This window comes from Schistocerca cancellata, chromosome 8 (genome assembly GCF_023864275.1).
Source record: "Schistocerca cancellata isolate TAMUIC-IGC-003103 chromosome 8, iqSchCanc2.1, whole genome shotgun sequence".
Lineage (NCBI taxonomy): Eukaryota > Metazoa > Arthropoda > Insecta > Orthoptera > Acrididae > Schistocerca > Schistocerca cancellata.
The window spans coordinates 199,862,968-199,880,337 of NC_064633.1; the positions used below are offsets into that span (position 1 = coordinate 199,862,968).

The window sequence follows — 17,370 nt, forward strand, 5'->3', positions numbered from 1 at the left end:
TGATTTTCATTCTGTACTAGCACCACTCTTATGCGACCATCATGAAATTTGAATAGACATTATCTTTCAGATGTAGAAAAACACCTGTCAACTTTCGCTTATTGTGCACAATTTCTTCTTGGTGTAGGGATAGTTTTTCTGTCAGTTTATTATACTAGGTGGTTATAATTAAAGTCCAGCTACTCAGAGAGGTACGGCTTGGGCTGTAATTACTGTATGGTAGCGAAACTTGATAGATATTTTAATGCATTAATGCAAAAACCGATTTATGCTCGAAAAAATTAATTCCAAATTTGGCCACCAGATGCAAATCTGTTGCTGGAATACAAGAAAGACATATAGAAATTTTTCCATGTCTAATGAATTAGGAGTGGGGCGTTGGCAGAAAAGTTCAAACAAATGAGAAAGGCCTTATGTTGATTTAATTATTAACCTCCACTTACACAGTTTATGCTATATGAACACCGGTGAACCATGGACCTTGCCATTGGTGAGGAGGCTTGCGTGCCTCAGCGATACAGATAGCCGTACCGTAGGTGCAACCACAACGGAGGGGTATCTGTTGAGAGGCCAGACAAACACGTGGTTCATGAAGAGGGGCAGCAGCCTTTTCAGTAGTTGCAGGGGCAACAGTCTGGATGATTGATTGATCTGGCCTTGTAACACTAACCAAAACGGCCTTGCTGTGCTGGTACTGCGAATGGTTGAAAGCAAGGGGAAACTACAGCCGTAATTTTTCCCGAGGGCATGCAGCTTTACTGTATGGTTAATGGTGATAGCGTCCTCTTGGGTAAAATATTCCGAAGGTAAAATAGTCCCCCATTCGGATCTCCAGGCGGGGTTTACTCAAGAGGACGCCATTATCAGGAGAAAGAAAACTGGCGTTCTACGGATCGGAGCGTGGAATGTCAGTTCCCTTAATCGGGCAGGTAGGTTAGAAAATTTAAAAGGGAAATGGATAGGTTAAAGTTAGATATAGTGGGAATTAGCAAAGTTCGGTGGCAGGAGGAACAAGACTTTTGGTCAGGCGAATACAGGGTTATAAACACAAAATCAAATAGGGATAATGCAGGAGTAGGTTTAATAATGAATAAAAAAAATTGGAATGCGGGTAAGCTACTACAAGCAGCATAGTGAATGCATTATTGTGGCCAAGATAGACACCAAGCCCACGCCTACTACAGTGGTAAAGTTTATATGCCAACTAGCTCTGCAGATGACGAAGAAATTGAAGAAATGTATGATGAAATAGAAGAAATTATTCAGGTAGTGAAGGGAGACGAAAATTTAATAGTCATGGGTGAGTGGAATTCGGTAGTAGGAAAAGGGAGAGAAGGAAACGTAGTAGGTGAATATGGATTGGGGGTAAGAAATGAAAGAGGAAGCCGCCTGGTAGAATTTTGCACAGAGCACAACTTAATCATAGCTAACACTTGGTTCAAGAATCATAAAAGAAGGTTGTATACATGGAAGAATCCTGGAGATACTAAAAGGTATCAGATAGATTACATAATGGTAAGACAGAGATTTAGGAACCAGGTTTTAAATTGTAAGACATTTCCAGGGGCAGATGTGGACTCTGACCACAATCTATTGGTTATCACCTGTAGATTAAAACTGAAGAAACTGCAAAAAGGTGGGAATTTAAGGAGATGGGACCTGGATAAACTGACTAAACCAGAGGTTGTACAGAGTTTCAGGGAGAGCATAAGGGAACAATTGACAGGAATGAGGGGAATAAATACAGTAGAAGAAGAATGGGTAGCTTTGAGGGATGAAGTAGTGAGGGCAGCAGAGGATCAAGTAGGTAAAAAGACGAGGGCTAGTAGAAATCCTTGGGTTGTTGTTGTTGTGGTCCTCAGTCCTGAGACTGGCTTGATGCAGCTCTCCATGCCACTCTATCCTGTGCAAGCTGCTTCATCTCCCAGTACCTACTGCAACCTACATCCTTCTGAATCTGCTTAGTGTATTCATCTCTTGGTCTCCCTCTACGATTTTTACCCTCCACGCTGCCCTCTAATACTACATTGGTGATCCCTTGATGTCTCAGAACATGTCCTACCAACCGATCCCTTCTTCTGGTCAAGTTGTGCCACAAATTTCTCTTCTCCCCAATCCTATTCAATACTTCCTCATTAGTTATGTGATCTACCCATCTAATCTTCAGCATTCTTCTGTAGCACCACATTTCGAAAGCTTCTATTCTCTTCTTGTCCAAACTATTTATCGTCCATGTTTCACTTCCATACATGGCTACACTCCATACAAATACTTTCAGAAAAGACTTCGTGACACTTAAATCTATACTCGATGTTAACAAATTTCTCTTCTTCAGAAACGCTTTCCTTGCCATTGCCAGTCTACATTTTATATCCTCTCTACTTCGACCATCATCAGTTATTTTGCTCCCCAAGTAGCAAAATTCCTTTACTACTATAAGTGCCTCATTTCCTAAACTAATTCCCTCAGCATCACCCGACTTAATTCGACTACATTCCATTATCCTCGTTTTGCTTTTGTTGATGTTCATCTTATATCATCCTTTCAAGACACTGTCCATTCCAGAATTACAATGTCATCAGCGAACCTCAAAATTTTTGTTTCTTCTCCATAGATTTTAATACCTACTCCGAATTTTTCTTTTGTTTCCTTTACTGCTTGCTCAATATACAGATTGAATAACATCGGTGAGAGGCTACAACCCTGTCTCACTCCCTTCCCAACCACTGCTTCCCTTTCATGTCCCTCGACTCTTATAACTGCCATCTGGTTTCTGTACAAATTGTAAATAGCCTTTTGCTCCCTGTATTTTACCCCTGCCACCTTTAGAATTTGAAAGAGAGTATTCCAGTCAACATTGTCAAAAGCTTTCTGTATGTCTACAAATGCTAGAAACATACGTTTGCCTTTCCTTAATCTTTCTTCTAGGGTAAGTCATAAGGTCAGTATTGCCTCACATGTTCCAGTATTTCTACGGAATCCAAACTGATCTTCTCCAAGGTCGGCTTCTACTAGTTTTTCCATTCGTCTGTAAAAAATTCGTGTTAGTATTTTGCAGCTGTGGCTTATTAAACTGATTGTTTGGTAAATTTCACATCTGTCAACACCTGCTTTCTTTGGGATTGGAATTATTATATAAGAACCACTGCAGTCCGAGCCTGCACCATCAGTAACTGATTTCATAATGCCAAGCTTTTACCAACATTCTACTGCAATTTATTTGCACCCAGTAAACTTATGCACTGTAACTGTCAGCATCACATATAAACTCTGAAAATGACCGGGCCGAGAGAAATCAGAATATTATGTACCTTGTATAACGGAGCTTTCAAAATGTCAATGCAGTAATGATGCAGTGCAATGTACATAACATATGAAATTATGTATAAATGACAATGAGGTCATCAAATTCAAGCTACAGTTTAACAAGCAATCTGAAAAAAGTTGCACTATGGTTCAGCTCCAACATTAATCTGTAGGTCACCCGCATAACAGGCTATGGAAGTCAGTTCATAGGTTACAAGAAGGCAGTGGCATACCACCTACTATAGACGTGTGCCTAGGAAAGCAATCTTTGGGTTGATACAGCTTTACTTAATTACTTCGTTAAACTGCATGGTTATAATTAAAGTGGAGCTGCTCACAGAGGTCCAGAGTGTCTATGATTATTTATGGCAGTAAAACATGGTATATATGTAAATGCGGATCTGATTTACGCTGGAAAAAATTAGTTCAAATTTTTGAAACCAGCTGCAGAATTTCATCAACATGTTGTTGTTGTTGTTGTTGTGGTCTTCAGTTCTGAGACTGGTTTGATGCAGCTCTCCATGCTACTCTATCCTGTGCAAGCCTCTTCATCTCCCAGTACCTACTGCAACCTACATCCTTCTGAATCTGCTTGGTGTATTCATCTCTTTGTCTCCCTCTACGATTTTTACCCTCCACACTGCCCTCCAATACTAAATTGGTGATCCCTTGCTGCCTCAGAACATGTCCTATCAACCGATCCCTTCTTCTAGTCAAGTTGTGCCACAAACTTCTCTTCTCCCCAATCCTATTCAACACCTCCTCATTAATTATGTGATCTACCCATCTAATCTTCAGCATTCTTCTGTAGCACCACATTTCGAAAGCTTCTATTCTCTTCTTATCTTGTCCGCTGCTCGTGGTCTCGCGGTAGCGTTCTCGCTTCCCGAGCACGGGGTCCCGGGTTCGATTCCCGGCGGGGTCAGGGATTTTCACCTGCCTCGAGATGACTGGGTGTTTGTGTTGTCCTCATCATTTCATCATCATCCAGGAAAGTGGCGAAATTGGACTGAGCAAAAATTGGGAAATTGTACGGGCGCTGATAACCACGCAGTTGAGCGCCCCACAAAAACCAAACATCATCATCATCATCTCTTCTTATCTAAACTATTTATCGTCCATGTTTCACTTCCATACATGGCTACACTCCATACAAATACTTTCAGAAACGACTTCCTGACACTTAAATCTATACATGAAGTTAACAAATTTCTCTTCTTCAGAAACGCTTTCCTTGCCATTGCCAGTCTACATTTTATACCCTCTCTACTTCGACCATCATCAGTTATTTTGCTCCCCAAATAGCAAAATTCCTTTACAACTTTAAGTGTCTCATTTCCTAATCTAATACCCTCAACATCACCTGACTTAATTCGACTACATTCCATTATCTCGTTTTGCTTTTGTTGATTTTCATCTTATATCCTCCCTTCAAGACACTATCCATTCTGTTCAACTGCTCTTCCAAGTCCTTTGCTGTCTCTGACAGAATTACAATGTCATCGGCGAACCTCAAAGTTTTTATTTCTTCTCCATGGATTTTAATACCTACTCCGAATTTTTCTTTTGTTTACTTTACTGCTTGCTCAGTATACAGATTGAATAACATCGGGGAGAGGCTACAACCCTGTCTCACTCCCTTCCCAACCACTGCTTCCCTTTCATGTCCCTCAACTCGTATTAACTGCCATTTGGTTTCTATACAAATTGTAAATAGCCTCTCGCTCCCTATATTTTACTCCTGCCACCTTCAAAATTTGAAAGAGAGTATTCCAGTCAACATTGTCAAAAGCTTTCTCTAAGTGTACAAATGCTAGAAACGTACGTTTGCCTTTCCTTAACCTAGCTTCTAAGATAAGCCGTAGGGTCAGTATTGCCTCACGTGTTCCAACATTTCTACGGAATCCAAACTGATCTTCTCCAAGGTCGGCTTCTACCAGTTTTTCCATTCGTCTGTAAAGAATTCGCGTTAGTATTTTGCAGGCGTGACTTATTAAACTGATAGTTTGGTAATTTTCACATCTGTCAACACCTGCTTTCTTTGGGATTGTAATTATTATATTCTTCTTGAAGTCTGAGGGTATTTCGCCTGTCTCATACATCTTGCTCACCAGATGGTACAGTTTTGTCAGGACTGTCTCTCCCAAGGCCGTCAGTAGTTCTAATGGAAAGTTGTCTACTCCCGGGGCCTTGTTTCGATTCAGGTCTTTCAGTGCTCTGTCAAACTCTTCACGCAGTATCATATCTCCAATTTCATTTTCATCTACATCCTCTTCAGTTTCTGTAATATTGTCCTCAAGTACATCACCCTTGTATAGACCCTCTATATACTCCTTCCACCTTTCTGCTTTCCCTTCTTTGCTTAGAACTGGGTTTCTATCTGAGCTCTTGATATTCATACAAGTGGTTCTCTTTTCTCCAAAGGTCTCTTTTTTTCCTGTAGGCAGTATCTATTTTACCCCTAGTGAGATAAGCCTCTACATCCTTACATTTATCCCCTAGCCATCCCTGCTTAGCCATTTTGCACTTCCTGTTGATCTCATTTTTGAGACGTTTGTATTCCTTTTCGCCTGCTTCATTTACTGCATTTTTATATTTTCTCCTTTCATCAATTAAATTCAATATTTCTTCTGTTACGCAAGGATTGTACTTGAGGACAATATTATGGAAATGGAAGAGGATGTAGATGAAGATGAAATGGGAGATACAATACTGCGAGAAGAGTTTGACAGAGTACTGAAAGACCTGAGTCGAAACAAGGCCCCCGGAGTAGACAACACTCCATTGGAACTACTGATGGCCTTGGGAGAGCATATGCATGGAAATTGTTAGCATTTTAGCACAACAGCACATACTGTATAAAGGAAACATTACACATTGGGCTTTTGTTGCAAAAATCCCTTATGTTTTTTGGTTGCTTCTGAGAAGATTGCATTATACCTCACATAAGAATGAAAAAAACTTCTACTAGCACGTGCTGGAATCTGATAGTTGCAAGAGTGTGGCCTATCGAGAGTGGTTTATCATCCCTGGATATTGCTGCTCACATTGATCTGTATCCCATGACTGTCACGCAAATACGGAATCAGTAGATCAGGAGGGATGTATTCCATCCATGGGTGGTCTAAATGGACAGGATCTGCGTAGATAGTGTGAGAACATCTGAGGCATCACGGACTGTCAACATGGAGACCACTCTCGTGGCTTCGCTTAGTGAGACAGCAGAGGTACACTGCCATTGATGCACTCAGTGTCGACACTGAAGTTGCACCATGTTGTCTTTTCAGACAAATCTCAATTTTGAATATAGCATCACAATGGATGTATCACTGTTTGGAGGCTCCGAGGAGAACATGTGTTGCCAGATGGCATTCGTCATTGTCATAAGGGCCCAGCACCCTGCATGATGCTGTGGGGTTCCATTGTGTGCACAACATGGTTGTGGTTTCCATAGCTGATAATTTGAATCACAGTTGTTACCCATTAGGATCAGTCCTCTCTCATATCTTTGAGTTCTTCGTTACGTTATCATTCGACAAGACAACATGTAACTACATGTTGTCCTATACAGAGGGTTTTCAACTATTGTACTGACTTGTGTATTCTTCAGATCTCTCACTTACTAAAAACATTTGAACACAAGTGGATGAGACACTTACAGGCCACCACTCGTCAGCCACAACAGGTGATGAGCTCCTTCATAGAGTTGAAACAGCATGGAATGACGTACCCATATTTGACATCTGAGCTCAGTTCGACTCAGAATGTCCAGCTGGGTTAGAGCAATTATAGCTGCCAGTGGTGATAGATCCGTGGAAAAATTTTCACACGCTGTGTAGCCCATAAATCACCTACACATTTAATCATGTATTCTTCCTACTCTATTTTGTGTTGTTGTATGTTGTGGTTTTCAGTCCAAAGATTGGTGCATCTGTCCATGATACTCTATCCTGTGCATGCCTCTTCATCTCCAAATAACTACTACAACCTCTGTCCTTCTGAATTTGCTAACAGTATTCATCTCCTTGTCTTTTTCTACAATTTTTACCCCCCACTCTTCCCTCCAGTACCAAACTGGTAACCCTTGATGGTTCACAATGTGTGCTACCAACTGATCTTCTAGTCAGGCTACACCACAAATTTCTTTTCTCCCTGTTTCTGTTCAGTTCCTCCTCATTAGTTCTGCGGTCTACCCTTCTAATCTTCAGCATTCTTCTGTAGCACAATATTTCAAAAGCTTCTATTCTCTTCTTGTGTAAACTCTCTTCTATTATTTGATGTTAACAAATTTCACTTCTTCGGAGACACTTTTCTTGCCATTGCCAGTCTAAATTTTATATCATCTCTTCTTAGGCCATAATCAGTTATTTTGCTGCTCAAATAGCAAAACACATCTGCTACGTTAAGTGTCCCATTTCCTAATTTAATTGTCTCAGCATCACCTGATTTAATTGGACAACATTCCATTATCCATTTTTGCTTTTGTTGGTGTTTATCTTGTATTGTTTATCTTATATCCAGTCCCTTCAACTGCTCTTCCAAGTCCTTTGTGTGTCTGACAGAATGACAATATCATCAGCAAACTTCAGAAGTTTTTGTTTCTTCCCTTTGAACTTTTAATTCCTTCTCCAAATTTTTCTTTATTTTCATTTAGTGCTTGCTCAGTGTGTAGATTGAATAACATCTGAGATAGGCTACAACCCTGTCTCGCTCCCTTCTCGACCACTGCTTTATTTTCATGCCCCTTGACTCTTACAGTTGCCATCTGGTTTCTGTACAATTTGTAAATTCCCTTTCACTTCTTGTATTTTACCCCTGCTCCTTCAGATAAAGTATTCCACTCAGCATTGTCAAAAGCTTTCTCTAAGTCTACAAATGCTATAAATGTAGATTTGCCTTTCCTTAACCTATCTTCTATGAAAAGTCAGTATTGCCTCGCATGTTCCTACAGTTCTCTTGAGTCCAAACTGATCTTCCCTGAGTTTGGCTTCTAGCAGTTTTTCCATTCTTCTGTAAAGAATTTGTATTGGTATTTTGCAACCGTGGCTTATTAAAATGATAGTCCAATAACGTTAACACTTGTCGGCACCTGCTTTCTTTGGCATTGGAATTATTATATTCTTCTTGAAATCTGAGGGTACTTAACCTGTCTCAAAGCTGTCCACTTGTCTTCTGCTGTATTCCTGTCCCCCCCCGTTCTAGCCAATTGTTGTCTGATACTCCTCCTGAAACTCTCAACAGCCTCTGGTGCTATCAACTTATTCAGGCCCCAATCCTTAATTTCCTAACTTGTTGCAATTTCTTCAGTTATAATCTACAGTTCATATCCAATAAATTGTGGTCAGAGTCCACATCTGCCCGTGGAAATGTCTTAAAATTTGAAATTGGGTCCAAAATATCTGGTTTACATTGCACAATCAATCTGAAACTTCTGGTGCCTCCAGGTCTCTCCATGTATACAACCTTCTTTCATGATTCCCAAATGCAGTATTAACAATGATTAAATATGCTCTGTGTAAAATTCTATCAGGTGGCTTCCTCTTTCATTCCTTCCCCTCATTCCATATTTACCCACTATTTTTCCTTCTCTTCTTTTTGCTACCACTGAATCGCCAATCGCAATTAAACTTTCATCTCCCTCAACTACCTGAATAATTTCGTTTATGTCATGATACATTCCTTCAATCACTTTGTTCTCGGCGGAGTTAGTTGGCATATAAACTTGTACTATTGTGGTGAGTGTGGCTTTTGTGTGTATCTTAGCTACCTAATGCGTTCACTATGCTGTTCATTGTATCTTACCCACATTCATATTTTCTTATTCATTATTAAACCTACTTGTGTATTACCCTTATTTGATTTTGTATTTATAAACTTGTATTCACCTGACCAGAAGTCCTGTTCCTCCTGCCACCGATCTTCACTAATTCCCACTGTATCTAACTTCAAAATTTTCTGACTTACCTGCCTGATTAGGGGATCTAACATTCCACACTCTGATCCGTAGAGTGCCAGTTTTGTTTCTTCTGATTTCATATTTGTGAGTAGTCCCGCCCAGAACTCCAAAATGGGACTATTTTACCTTTGGTATATTTTACCCAAGAGGATCCTATCATCATTTAACCGTACATTAGATCTGCATGCCATTGGGATAAAGCATGGCTGTAGTTTCCCTTACTTTCAGCCATTCGCAGTACCAGCACAGCAAGGTCGTTTTGGTTGATGTTATAATCCCAGATCAGTCAGTCATCTCTGGGCCATCGCCCCCGTAGCCACTGAAACGCTGCTGCCCCCTTCAGAATCACATATTTGTCTGGCCTCTCAACAGATAACCCTCTGTTGTGGTTGCACATACGGTATGGCTATGTCTATCACTGAGGCACATAGGCTACCCCACCAACAGCAAGGTCCATGGTTCATGGGGGTGCTGTACTTTATACAAACAATAAGTGAAATGTGGAAGAGAATGTAGATAAATATGAAATAGAAGATATGATACTGTGTGAAGAGTTTGAAAGAGCACTGAAAGACCTAAGTCAAAACAAGGCCCCGAGGGTAGACAACATTCCATTATAACTACTGAAAGCCTTGGGAGAGCCAGGCCTAACAAAACTCTACCATCTAGTCAGCAAGATGTATGAGACAGGCGAAATAACCCCAGACTTCAAGAAGAATATAATAATTCCAATACCAAAGAAAGCAGGTGTTGACATGTGAAATACTCTCTTTCAAATTTTGAAGGTGGCAGGGGTAAAATACAGGGAGCCAAAGGCTATTTACAATTTGTACAGAAACCAGATGGTGGTTATACGAGTCGATGGGCATGAAAGGGAAGCAGTGGTTGGGAAGGGAGTGAGACAGGGTTGTAGCCTCTCCCAAATGTTATTCAGTCTGTATATTGAGCAAGCAGTAAAGGAAACAAAAGAAAAATTTGGAGTAGGAATTAAAATCCATGGAGAAGAAATAAAAACTTTGAGGTTCGACGATGACATTGTAATTCTGTCAGAGACAGGAAAGGACCTGGAAGAGCAGTTGAATGGAATGGACAGTGTCTTGAAAGGAGGATATAAGATGAACATCGACAAAAGCAAATGAGGATAATGGAATGTTGTCGAATTAAATCGGGTGATACTGAGGGAATTAGATAAAGAAATGATATACTTAAAGTAGTAAAGGAGTTTTGCTATTTGGGGAACAAAATAACTGATGATGGTCAAAGTAGAGAGGATATAAAATGTAGACTGGCAATGGGAGGGAAAGCGTTTCTGAAGAAGAGAAATTTGTTAACATCGAGTATAGATTTAAGTGTCAGGAAGTCGTTTCTGAAAGTATTTGTATGGAGTGTAGCCATGTATTGAAGTGAAACATGGACAATAATTAGTCTAGACAAGAAGAGAATAGAAGCTTTCGAAATGTGCTACAAAAGAATGCTGAAGATTAGATGGGTAGGTCACATAACTAATGAGGAGGTATTGAATAGAATTGGAGAGATGATAAATCTGTGGCACAACTTGACTAGAAGAAGGGATCGGTTGGTAGGGCATATTCTGAGGCATCAAGTGATCACCAATTTAGTATTGGAGGGCAGCGTGGAGGGTAAAAATCGTAGAGGGAGACCAAGAGATGAATATACTAAACAGATTCAGAAGGATGTAGTTTTCAGTAGGTACTGGGAGATGAAGAGGCTTGCACAGGATAGAGTAGTATGGAGAGCTGCATCAAACCAGTCTCATGACTGAAGACCACAACAACAACAACAACAACAACAAGTGAAATGTTATTTCCTATTGTTATTAGTGCCACAATTTTAACAACAGACAGGGTAAACACAATTTTTTTAATGTAATACATAATATTCTGAATATGAATCCAAACATATGACATCATATTTAAATTTCATCTGTGACACACTGCACACTAACCAGTTTGTTTGTATTTGGTGTAGTAATCTTTCTAACTCCCATATTGAGCATTTTGATTTCAGGTCATTGAGCTATTCTCAACAAAAGTGACAATAAATTTGTTCTCGACATAAGTGATAATTAATTGCTTTTCAACAGCATATATATCATCATTGTAAATCCCTAGCATTTGATGATCTTAATCCTAAATTTTTTGTCATTGCATCATGCATCACATGGAGCAGTTGTATGAAAATACTTGTGGAGGTAATCTAGTGAAAGATGTTGAGTAATGGGTAAGATAATTTGAGTGGATATGCAACAGATACCCAAATTTACATTTTCTATAGTTTTCCTAACAAGATGAATGATGGTCTGTTCTTTTGGTTATTGTTTGTTTCTTATCTAAGAATTCCTGTTAGTATGATAACTAATTTTCAAATCTGTTTTCCCTTTTCTTCTAAAATATTTTACAGAAATTTTAATTATTATCCTCCACTCTGGGGGGATTGAAAATTGAGTTTCACCGAATCGTAATGAACTCATTATAAAGAGTGTCCCATAGGTAATGCTCGCTGAGGGTATATGCTTTATGTGTGTCCACAGATATAGGAGATGTAGGGTAGACGTTAAATTTTTTAGGTGAAGCTTTATACATTTTATTCAAGAATTTACTTAACCTCTCCAAGAGCTATCCAAAAATGTACCAGGATGTATAATTTTTGTCAATAACATATGTGCAAACAAAAAAGTATACAGCTTGTGAAGAACTGAGCTGTTTACTGTCCTGATTGTGCGCATTACTTACCCAATGTAGTGCTGTAGTAGAGGTATGTGTTTTGTGTGTGCTTTCTGACTCATTTAAACACAGGTACTCCTCTCTGCCCCACGCACCTCATTTGTTGTTGCTTTAGCATACCGTATACTGCGTACCAGTGTTGTCGTGCATCACGGCAACTTAGTAACTTCATGGCAGTAGTACATATTGTGAATACAATTTTTGTTGTGTAAAGGTGTATGCTGTACACACATGATGATAAGGTAGAAATGCTTCTGATCTATGGAGAAGTACATAGACAGGAAAATACTAACTTGCATTTTTATATTCAATACCATTAGAGAATATTATGATTATTATGTTGTTATGTCTGTCTTGTACTCTAGTGTAAATACCTGTAATGTAAGTTACTGTAGGCGGACAAAATTCTGTTCAGGCACAACTACTGTACAGTAGATGATTCTCTGACAAGCCACCGCTTTCTCGATGAATATTTAGTAGTTTCATTTCTCATCTTCATGAAACGGAAAGTTTAAATGCTATACCTCAGAATGATAATACAACATGAAGGACAAAGCTGCTGAGGTTGCACAAATCCTCAAGTCAGCACACAACAAATTCAATTTGAAGGTGGTGATTTGAAAACAAGTGCACATTGTGTTCTGCAACATTATAAAGTCCATCCTTACCATGTTCATTTACACCAAGAACTTCATGGAAATGACTTCAACAATAGGGTTCAATTTTGTCAGTGGGCTCAGCAACAACTTCTGATTAATCCTATTTCTTTTCAGATGTTCTTTTTAATGACAAGGCATCATTCTCCAACAAAGGAACTGTCAGTATGAAAAAATATGCATTTTTGGTTCATCAGAATCCACAATGGCTCCAACTGGTAGAGCACCATTGTCTGTGGAACATTTAATGTTTGGTGCAGAATTATTGGAGATAACATTATTGGGCCTGTCTTTGTAAATGGCAGCCAAAAAGGCGGACACTATGCCCAATTTTTAAGACACATTCTTCCTGTTCTCTTTGACGCCATACCTCTGAATTGGAGGGTGGTCATGTGGTATCAGCGTGATGGATGCCCTGCACATAATGTCTTATGAGCACAATGAAATCTGGCCCATAAATACCGTGTTAGGTGGATTGGACGTGGCGGGACAGTCGGTTGGCCTGCCCGATCTCTGGACCTTATACTGCTGGATTTTTTTCTGTGGGGGAGCAGTCAAGGGTGCTGCCTACCAAAATGTTCCAACAACACGAGAGGACCTGCAGCAATGTTTTGATGCAGCAAGATGTAGGGCATCCTTCATCCCCAGAGTGACCGAATGTGTGATTGCCAATAGTCACCATTTTGAGCGTGTGAGTGCTCTGTTTTTCATGTAATGCTAGTATCACAGTGAAAGTTACTGCAGCATTGTTGTAAGTACACTGTACAATAACAAGATCCAATTACTGTACATTGCAGTACTGTTGCATTCAGTGTTTATTGGTAATTTGTAAAATGTTAAAAACACCTTGAATAAGTTAAATGATTTAGTTAATGAAATGCACTGAATTAATATTTAAATAGAGAAGTTATGTATTATTTATCATTTACATAGCCACTAGTTTCATGGCAAAAATAGTTTAGTGTGGTACATTTTTGAACAGCTGCGGGATAGGGTACGTGTATTCTTGAATAAAATGTACACGGTTTTATTTAAAAAACTTCATCTCTACCCTGTATCCCCTACATCTGTGGGGATACATAAAATGTATATCCTCAGCAAGAAGTATCCAGTGATGTTAAAAAACCTTGGTTGAAACCATTTTTCAGTTAATGCATAAGAAAAAAGTTACTTTGCCTGAGCAAGATAAATGAGACACCCTGTAAATGTATAACAAAGATGTGTATATATATCTCTCTCTCTCTCTCTCTCTCTCTCTCTCTCTCTCTCTCTCTCTCTGTGTGTGTGTGTGTGTGTGTGTGTGTGTGTGTGTGTGTGTGAGAGAGAGAGAGAGAGAGAGAGAGAGAGAGGAGTTGAGTTGAGTTGAGTTGTGTTGTGTTGAGTTACTGAATTGGTGATCATATGCAACCAATTATTGTTTTACAGTCTGCAAGTGTGGCACAAGAAGCTAAACAAGATGTCTCAAGTTCCTCAGTGGTGTTACCTCCAAAGCAGATAAATGGTGACATTGAACGAGGTTGGTTTTGATGTTGCTTTATGTAATGATACAAATTCTCACATAGCTTTAACTTGGTTACTAATTCTGTGTTCTACAAAATATAATTGGGTGGCATGTGATATAAACTGTGCTGTACATAGTGGCATAGCAGTTAGTGTCACTGGCTGAAACGTGGTGAATCACCAGTTCAAACCTAATGAAAATATCTTTTGTTTGTAATGTTTGGGTACATTGGAATATTCTGTGCCTGTGAAAATAGGAGCACACTCTCTCTAGGAGTTCTGTTCGTGCTGTATGTTGATGTTTGTAGTAAAGATGCTTTCAGGGCTAATTGTTGTACTTATTATGTTGTACTTAGCTTTGGTTATGACATGATGCTGTTTGATAAGTACATAGGATACTCCAGTACATCTATATCACCATGGCTCCAATTAGGCAACATAAAAGCTGTCACCTATGTGGACAAGAACCAGGCAGTACGTTGATAACAAGGTCCATATATTCAGAGACCAGTGGATTCCAAAAGGGCAGCAAGTCAGTTGCACATCAAGACACCCACCAGTGTTTTTTGGAGATGCTGGTTAGGGTGCAACAAAATGGATGAAAGGATTTGACCAAGTTGTCGTATACAATAGGTGGGATTACCTGATGTGCTATGAAAATATGTACTGTAACTTGAATGGTACAGCTCGGCAGTATTTTGAGATCATTGAAGAGAAGCTTGATAGCTGGACAAATTCCAGGCCAACATGGAGGAAACATTCTGTGACAGTGAACAGCAAGCCTGCTTTGTGGAAGAACAATTGAAGAATAGGGCAAATGAAATCAGGAGAAAATGACACAGCTGTACATAATGTAATGTTTTGGTTCTATGTCACTGAGTGAATGTGATTGTGAAACAAGCCGACAAAATCTCACACTTGATAAAAGAAATCACAGAAGACATGTACCAAGCTCTTCTGGTAAAGGATTTTGCAAAAACTGAAAAATCTATCAAATGGTGCCAGCACATCTATAAAACGCTATAGAAAAAAAATGGAACAAAAGAAGTGTGACCGACTTCTAAATTCCCATGGTAAATGTGGAAGTCCACCGTGACTTCACCCCTCTCATATACCAGGCAGTAAGACAAGAGATACAGCAGTTTATGCCAACCAGAACTGGTGGATCAGTAAGCAAGAGATATCAGCATAAATGTCGACCCCTTACTTCAGGTGGTGGTAGAGAATGTTGAAGAAGAGGTGTATCAATCATTTGCACACATCTCTGCTACCAGTCAGACATTTGAGGCAAAATGAATGGGGCTGTATACTGTAGCCGTCAAATAGCAACCCGGTATCCAACCATCGTAGGTACAACCAAAATCTCCACAAAGTATAATGCCCCACAGAAGAACAGATAAATGAGTACTGAGGACAACTTACTGCATGTACTGCACATGTATGCTCTTGGGGAAAAATAAGTGTTCGGTGCCTCCAGATGTCAACAATCTCAACGGTTCTGTTCATGTCAGTCGACTGTGTACAATTATAATCAACCTACAGGATGATGCCCACTGCCATACTGTGGATGAGGTCACTCCCCACATGCCATTGCCATTCCGCACTGCTGCAAAGAGGTGCCAGCCACTCGCCTAGTGGCTGAAATCAGGGAAACCAATCAAGCTGACCATCTATGCAGATGAAGCCCCAACACAGAGGCTTCTTTTTCTGTATGTCAAATGCTTATCATTATCAGCTAAAGAAGACTGTGTTCTGTGACACAAAAGCAGTTGTGCTAAAATTTGCAGATGGGAAATACCTGCAATCAAAAGGAACATGTATTGCAAGAATTACTATCAGTGAGAGAACACAGCTCTTCAAATTTGTCATTTTAACAGAATGTCGTCATAATTTAGTATTCCCAGATGAGACAAGTGGAAGATTAGAACTACAGATTGAAGAAGTTGTTATACAGCTGTCATCAGTGAGACAAGTACCAGATGCTCAGTAAACTGTGATGCTTTTGTCGATTGCAAAAAGCTACTCAGGCTTACAAAAGAAATATTCGCACCAGCCACGATCATAAACAACACAGATGGTCAAGGAGAACTGTGGATCACTACTCGTCAGAAGCAGCCACAACTCATTCCTAAAGATATGTACATAGGATGGACCAAATCAGTACATAAAGCACAGCTTACTGATAAAGACAAAGAGTCATACTTCGCTACCATCACAAAAAACATGGTAGAGGAAGCTGTAATTGAATTGCCAATATTATCTTGTCTGACGGAGGAACTATGTTACTGAGTGTAAGCTGTTTTCCACAAATCACCTTTCTGATCTGGAGTGTAGAAAAAGACAGTGCAACATCCCCATGGTAAAACACCGTATCAACACGGGATCAGCTGCCAACTAGGCAGCACTTGTATAAGATGATGATGTCTCAATGATGGATAAAACAGGAGGAAGTGGAGTGGACATAATTGAATCTTCAGTGTGTCCTAGGTCCTCTCTTGTGGTCCTTATGGAGGAGGAGAGTGGCACATGGCATTTCTGCATCGACTACTGCCAGCTATTAAAAAAGAAAGTGGGAAAGGAAGGAAGAGAGGCGTTTATCCACTGTCACGCATTGATGACACCTTAGGCTGCTCAAAGGAACCAAATGTTTTTCAACTATGTACTTGTCGTAAGGCTACTGGCAAACTGAGGTTGACAAGGCTGACTGACCACAAAATGACTGCCTTCATAACTCCTGACACCCTTACGAGTTCAAATTTATGCCGTTTAGGCTGTGTAATGCTGCTGCTACCTTCAAACGTATGATGGATAAACTGCTTGGATGCCTAAAATGAGTAACATGTCTGTACTGTTTGGATGAGGTTGTCATTTTTTGCAAAGGCTTTTGAAGAACATCTAAACCAACTTATGACCTTATTGAAGTGTGTTTAGATTGCAGACCTCTACATAAACTGGAAAAAATGCCTAATAATTGCTCAAAAAATAAAAATCTTTAGACACCAAGTTAATGGCACTTTCACAATGTGAGAACTTTCTCAAAATGTGGTCCTGCGATTGGTGATTCGCAAAGAATTTCTGTACCAAGACACATGCATTGCAAGGACTACTAAACTTCCCTGTAATTAAGTGCAAGAAATATCTTTCCTTTTCTTTAAGGAGATGCTAATGTCTTTTCCAGTTCTTGTATTATATGGCAAGAATAACACAC

At 39.6% G+C, this 17,370-nt stretch overlaps 1 protein-coding gene across 1 annotated transcript in view; it reads left to right on the plus strand.

Annotated features, from left to right (window-relative positions):
* Nucleotides 1-17,370, plus strand: part of LOC126094939 (THO complex subunit 2) — a 313,848-nt gene that overhangs the window by 183,697 nt on the left and 112,781 nt on the right. The window contains 1 exon segment of the mRNA XM_049909587.1: nucleotides 14,088-14,178. Within this exon segment, the coding sequence (XP_049765544.1) occupies nucleotides 14,088-14,178 (91 nt within the window).